Here is a 6,757-nt window from a genome sequence, read left to right as displayed (position 1 = left end):
AAGAATTCCTTCAGGGGCTGTTTGTTACTGCACCAGGGAGAGAGATAAGGGTCTTGCTGGGCCCCACTCATGAGCAATTGCTAGGCACAGTGTCCTTGGGCTAGAGAGAAACATGGTCTTGGAATTGGGGTCCCAGGACAAGCAGCCAAGCACCCCATCAGATCTTCCATGTACACAGAAAAAAAAACACAAATCACCTGATTTGGTACTTGAATCTCTTCACTTCTCCCTCCTGCATTTTGCTGGTTCCTCCTCCTCCTGGAGGGCCTCCAGGCACAAGCCCAGTTGTGGACTCTTCTCCATCCTGTTTCTGTCTCAGTCTTGCCTCCTGCTGTACTTTTGCTCAGTCTGCCCCTCAATGCCTGGAGTAGAACTCTCATAACCATTAGCGTAAAAGTGGAACCCAATGCTTTGGGTTTCCTTGGAAGTTCTCACAGGCCAGTGGTGGAAGGGATTTGTGTTCATCCATAGGCTGATCAAGAAGTGATCAGTGTGGCAGTGTTGCAGGTGGAACCCCCCCCCCCCAGGTCAGGAAGACCTGGGTTCAACTGTGACTTCAGACACTTCCTAGCTCTGTGACCCCGGCCAAGTCACTTCACCCTGCTGGCCTAAGTTTCCTCATCTGTAAAATGAGCTGGAGCAAAAAATGGCAAGTCATTCTGATGCAGTTTAGGGGTTCAGGGGTGCTGGGACCTCAATATCACAAAACGCGGATCCTGCCTGAAAGAATTCCACCCAGGCCTTCTTTCAGCCAAAGACAAGGTTTATGAGAACATCTGTCATATTGGGCAGACTCTTAAGGAGTCTGAACATTAGTAAGCTGTTGGCTAGATTTTAGGAATCTGAGCAGTGGCTGGATTATAAGAATCTCAGCATCTTAATGGAGACAAGATGGACCTTACATACAGAAAGCCTGTAGGAGGGACCTAGGAGTGGCCAAGTAGTCTATGAGGTAATAGAACTCCAGGGACCGGGACCACAGGCCCAGGGAGAAAGAAGTGGCCTGGGGGCCACAGGGAGGGCCACAAAGGCCAATGGATGGGATTAGAGCCTCAGGGGAATGCCAGATTTGGCCATGCGGGAAAGTCCAGGGTTTCTCCTTTCTGGGCCCAGATCCCAACCCCATCAGCAAGAGGAGTCGGCCAAGACTGAAACACGAGTGAGCACCAACAGCCCGGGCTCATCCAGAGGCCCAAGAAGGGTGCCCGAGTTGGCGGTGTGAACGAACTCCCACCCCTCCTCCCCACTTGCCCATCACTCAGGTCTCCTGGGTCCCAGCAAGCCAGCTGCCCTCTCCGGCCTCCCCAATGTCTCGTGGGCCCGCTTTGCTGTGACCTGGGCCTCCAAGGCCTCGTGCGCCCCAGGAGGGGAGTGGACAACGTGGGAAGGTGGGAAAAGGCCTTTGGGATCACAGCCCCAAGAGCAAGCCAAACCCCAGGGAATGCCAAAGCACACCCAAGCTTCCCGCCCCACCCGGGGGTGGGGGGGGGATCCCACGGCCGGCTCCCAGGCAGCCACTGAACTCCGGCAGTGCGCCTACGCCTGCACCCCCGGCCCCGGCCCCCCCACCCCAGCCCCCGCCCCCACCCCCCGGCCCCCGCCCCCGCCCCCCCCGGCCGGCCCCCGCCCCCCCCGGCCCCCCCGCCTCGGCCCTCGGCCCCCCCACCCCGTGCCCCGGCCCCGGCCCCGGCCCCGGCTCCCTCTCCGGCCCACAACCCGGAACCTTCGCCCAAGCGAGCCTCCCGCCTCGTCCCCAGGCAGTGCGCCTGCGCGCCGCCGGGGCCGCAGAGCGGAGGCCGGGGAGCTGGCGGGCCTCGGAGATCGCACTGAGTCTGCGCACGCGCGCCTGCCCGGGGCCTGGGAGGCCTGGGAGGCCTGGAAGAACCGGAAGCGGAAGTGAGTCCGAGGACAACTCTCGCTCGGAGAGGTTCCCGTTGTTGTCTCGAAGGAGTCTCGAGATCCCGGCGCCGCCATGGTGAGAACGAGGGGCGGAGCCGGCCCGGGGCAATCCCGGGGGGCGGCCCGGGGGAGGAGGCCGAGCGGGTCCGGGACGAGCTCGGGGGCCTTCCTACAGGACGAGGTGGCTGGGGGCCCCACTTGGGTGGCTTTGGGCGCCGTGTGGGGAGGGAGGGCCACCCTGGGGAGGACGGAGGGGGAGGGGCGGGAGCTGCGGCTTCTCTTGGCTTCTTCCCTCAGGTCTGGGGGGGGGGCTGCCGCGGAGAGGGGCGGGGCGGGGCGGCGCGGAGGGCAGGGCGGGCGGGGTGGGGTGGGGGGCGCCGCTGCCGCCATCGCCATCGCCATCGCCATCGCCATCGCCCGCGCCGCCGCCGCCGCCGCCGCCGCCGCCGCCAGCAGCAGCTCCGGCCCTGGCCCCGGCCTCGCGATAGTCGTCACCGCCGCCGCCGATCCCCCCAGCCCCCCAGCAAAGAGGCTAGGAGAGGCCCCCGAGCGGAAGGTCGTAGAGTTTAGGAGCCAAGGCCCTTGGGGAAGGCGGGCCTGGAGGCCTCCCTGGAGGAGAAGGAAGGAAGAGACAGTGACTGGGAGAGCCTAGGGACAGGACACCCTATCGGGCTTCCCGCAGGAAGAAGAGGTTGGGGGGAGCAGTTAAAGTCACCCCGAAGGGTTTCCCATCGGTAGAAGAGGAAGAAGCTGAAGGGGAAGGTCTGAGGTCACCGCTGGGGGACGCCCGGGAGGAGGTGGCTGGATTGCTGGGAGCTGCTTAGAGGAGGTGGGGGCGGGGAAGAGATTTCCGGAGGAGGTTCGGGGGCAGCCCCGGGTGCGAGCCCTTAGGTACGAGGTGGGAAGTGGTTCCAACTGGGGGCGGGGGGGGGGGGGGGGGAGTCCTGCAGGAGAAGGGAGATCTGAGGAGGGAAGACGGAGTCAGCCCTGGGGGGGGGGTCAGGGCCGAACCTGGGGAGGAGGGATAAGGTTCATTTGGCAGACTTTCAGGAGAAGGAAGAAGGGAAGGCGTCTGGGAAATGGGGGCGCGGGCAGAGTTCCTCAGAGGGAGAGGGGTGAGTGATTCCCTCTGCTTTCGTGACCTTACAGGAGAGTGAGTTTTCAGACCCGGAAGCTGGGGCTGCTGGAGGGGAAGAATCCAAGTCTGAGAATGGGGAGAATGCACCCATTTACTGTGTTTGCCGCAAGCCTGATATCAACTGCTTCATGATGTGAGAGCAGATGGATGTGGGTGGGCGAGAGGGAGCTTAGTTGGGCTCTGAGTCTGGGCCACAAGGAAGGTGGAGATAGGGGCTCTCTAGAGGAAGAGGAGTCAGGTAGAGCTGAGGTCCTGGCGTCCTCAGGAGGGCTCCCCCAGGAAGGGTAACAGGGCTCAGGAAGGAGCTGGGCTCCCTAAAAGAGGATGACTGAGTCAGAGCTGGAATTCTGGCCTCATCCTGTTAGACTCTTGTGGGGGAAGAGCAGCTCAGCAGAGTGTGGCAGCGGCGCCAAGGTCCTCCCTCAGGGAGCAGGTCTTGGTTTGGAGGGGGAGGGGGCAGGAGGATGGGGGGACAACACGGGCCTCCCTGCTTTCCGAGCCTCAACCATATCTCACAGTTTCCTTCTGTCCCTTATGCAGCGGCTGTGACAATTGCAATGAGTGGTTTCATGGTGACTGCATCAAGATCACAGAGAAGATGGCAAAGGCCATCAGAGAGTGGTACTGCCTGCAGTGCCGGGGTGGGTCTTGGGGGGGGGGGATGGAGCCTGGGGATGACTGGGGGGGGGGCATTTGGGGAGATCTTGGCTATCAGCAGAGCAGTACCCTCAATCTGTGCTCATTTCCTGCACAGAAAAGGACCCAAAGCTGGAGATCCGATACCGACACAAAAAACCATGCCGTGAGCGTGACGGGGAACCCGAGGCTGAGCCCAGGGATGATGCGGCCACCCCACGGAGGAAGGCTGCCTCAGATCTCCTCGTAGAGCCTGTGGGAAGTGGGCCCATGGCCATCCCCAAGGGCTTCACCTCTCCCCACAAAGCCCCGCCTCCGTCAGGACCTGGGCCTGCGCGAGAGGTATCTAACCAGGTGAGTTGGAGGATCTAGGGCTTTTACCAGGAGGAGGGAACTTTGAGTTGGGAAATAACGTGGGGCCCAGGGTGTCAGGCTATTGATGAAGATAAAGGGGCTTCTTAGAACACTGCTGAGCCCAGGAGTGGCTCTCCCCATCTTCTCTCCTTCCATACTCCATCCCCCCAATAGCAAATCAAACGGTCAGCTCGGATGTGTGGGGAGTGTGAGGCCTGCCGAAGGACTGAGGATTGTGGCCACTGTGACTTCTGCCGTGACATGAAGAAATTTGGGGGGCCCAACAAAATCCGCCAGAAATGCCGGCTGCGGCAGTGCCAGCTCCGAGCCCGGGTGAGAGAGCACGAGGTGACTCTGGAATGTTTGGGCCCAGTCCCCACCTAACTGGAACTCCCCTTCACCTCCTGTGTTCTTGTTTTCTCTATGTATAGGAATCCTATAAGTATTTCCCTTCCTCGGTGAGTCTGGCGTCAGCTGTGGTGAGTGTTGGGGTTAGAACTGGAGCACATTCGGCTTCTTTGGGGTACTGCCCTCACGAGAGCCCCAAGTCCAGGAAACGTGACAGGGAGGGGCACCTTGGCCAATTTGGGGGGCAGTTGCTGGAATGGAGATACTATTGCTAATTTTGAACCATTCTTTGTCCTCTATTTGCTTCCCTCTTCCCCGTAGTATATTGGAAGGAGCCGTGAGAGAGTATCAGGAATGTCCAGTTCTTCACTGTCTGATCTGTGACCAGGCCCTTCCTCCTCTCTGGGCCTCACCTTGCTCCTGTTAAGGGCATCGATGCTCAGGATTGCCTCCTGGCTCTGCGATCTAATGGTTCTGCTCACCTGCTATACCTGTTGCTTCCTCCACAGCAGAAACTTCTCCGGGCACGGGAGGACCATTTCCAGATGTTAAAGGAGCCGCCAGAGGCTGTGGCCACACCCGAGGCACTCTCTGATGAGGATCTGCCTTTGGACCCTGAGCTCTATCAGGATTTCTGTGCTGGCGCCTTTGATGACCATACCTTGGTGAGGGGGCGGGGTCCCTGTTCCTTCTTATACCCCTCTGGGCCTTGTGCTCCCTAGTTAGGTCCCTTATCTGTTTTCTCTGCCGCAAGCCATCGAGTGTCTTCTCTAGCATGAGTGCCGAAGGAAAGAGACGGCATGGGATCTGGACTGGGTGCTAGATTCAGGGTCTGAGGATGTGGGTTGGAATCTGGGCTCTGCTACTCACCACCTAGGGGTCTTGGGGCAGGTGGTTTTACCTGTGTGCATTCCCCCTGTCCCAAATGCTAGTGTTGGGTTTGTGTGGCCTCAAAGGTCTGTTTTACCTCTAAATCTAGGATTTTATGTGTTCAAGGGTCCCGAGAGAAAGAGGACACCCTTTTTTTCCCCCCGTGGCGTGGAGCCATGATGGTCTAACCGTAGTGGTTAGACAGTCTTGATGTCAGTGGTCAGACCTCACATTCCCCAAAGGGCCAGTCAGTGCCTTTCTGCCATCTCCTTCTTAACCCAGTCAGAATAGAGGGGTGATGGGCTCAGTGGCCTATACCTTCCTGCCCCCAGCCATGGTTGAGTGACCCTGAGGATGCTCCTTTCCTGGACCCAGCACTTAGGAAACGTGCAGTGAAAGTAAAACATGTCAAGCGGCGGGAGAAGAAGTCAGAGAAGAAGGTGAGTAGCAGGAGCGGTGGTAGTGGCGGGCAGTGGGGAGCTGCACAGGAGGCTCACTGCCTTCCCCCTTCTGCCCCAGAAGGAGGAGAAGTATAAGCGTCACCGGCAGAAGCAAAGGCACAAGGATAAGTGGAAGCACACTGAACGCCCAGATGCCAAGGACCCGGCCTCCTTGCCCCAGTGCCTGGGCCCTAGCTGTGTCCAGCCTGCCCAGCCAGGATCCAAGTACTGCTCTGATGACTGTGGCATGAAGCTGGCTGCCAAGTGAGGATGCCATCCTCCCCCCCCCCCCCCGCCCCATCTCTTGCCCACACCACATAAGGCCTAGCTCCTTCCTTAATTCTGTCCCACTCCCACTCTTCCACTGGCAGAAAGCTGCTGTGGCCCCTGGGGAGGGACTCCAGAGACCAAATGCCCTCTGGGGTCCCTTGCCATGCGCGTCTTGCCCTCTTACCCTGGCAGTCGCATCTATGAGATCCTACCCCAGCGAATCCAGCAGTGGCAGCAAAGCCCGTGTATCGCAGAAGAACACGGAAAGAAGCTTCTGGAGCGGATCCGAAGGGAGCAGCAGGGAGCTCGAATGCGCCTGCAGGACATGGAACGCCGCTTTCACGAGTTGGAGGCTGTCATCCTCAGAGCCAAGCAACAGGTGGTTCGAGAAGACGAGGAGGTGAGAGGAGGCCAGCCAGCAGGGAGCCCCCGGGAAGCTGGGGGGGGGGGGGTCTCAGCCTCACTGTGTGGCTGCCTGTCTCCTTGTCTACAGAGCAACGAGGGAGACAGCGAGGACACAGACCTGCAGATCTTCTGCGTCTCCTGTGGCCACCCTATCAACCCCAAGGTGGCATTGAGGCACATGGAGCGTTGCTATGCCAAGGTGCCCCACCCCTCAGCAATTTGGAGAGGTGCCGGGGAAGATGAGTGTTGGTCCTTCTTGGCCTTAGGAGTGCAGGCATCAGCTGGGGGTGGGGCATGGGCAGATGGGCAGGAGAGGAGGGTTGATCCTTGGAGTCTGGGAAGACGGGGGGACTCAGCTGTCCATATCCTTTGGAGGGCACTGTGCAGGTTGGTTTGG

At 59.9% G+C, this 6,757-nt stretch overlaps 1 protein-coding gene across 8 annotated transcripts in view; it reads left to right on the top strand.

The window, feature by feature from the left end:
• Positions 1-1,890: 1,890 nt before the first annotated feature.
• CXXC1 (CXXC finger protein 1) overlaps positions 1,891-6,757 on the top strand; it is a 6,881-nt gene continuing 2,014 nt past the window's right edge. The window contains exons 1-11 of one of the 8 annotated variants that reach the window (XM_027842554.1): positions 1,891-1,975; positions 3,049-3,170; positions 3,578-3,678; positions 3,792-4,027; positions 4,202-4,360; positions 4,459-4,485; positions 4,888-5,040; positions 5,578-5,685; positions 5,765-5,949; positions 6,148-6,355; positions 6,449-6,559. In XM_027842554.1, the coding sequence (XP_027698355.1) occupies positions 1,973-1,975; positions 3,049-3,170; positions 3,578-3,678; positions 3,792-4,027; positions 4,202-4,360; positions 4,459-4,485; positions 4,888-5,040; positions 5,578-5,685; positions 5,765-5,949; positions 6,148-6,355; positions 6,449-6,559 (1,413 nt within the window). In that variant the 5' untranslated portion in view covers positions 1,891-1,972. The other 7 variants (XM_027842553.1, XM_027842550.1, XM_027842551.1 and 4 more) reach the window with 7 other exon arrangements.

Source organism: Vombatus ursinus, unplaced genomic scaffold (genome assembly GCF_900497805.2).
Source record: "Vombatus ursinus unplaced genomic scaffold, bare-nosed wombat genome assembly UNPS02014875.1, whole genome shotgun sequence".
NCBI classification, from domain to species: Eukaryota; Metazoa; Chordata; class Mammalia; order Diprotodontia; family Vombatidae; genus Vombatus; species Vombatus ursinus.
The sequence above is the reverse complement of the archived record's forward strand: the minus strand, read 5'-3'. Positions and strand labels throughout refer to the sequence as shown.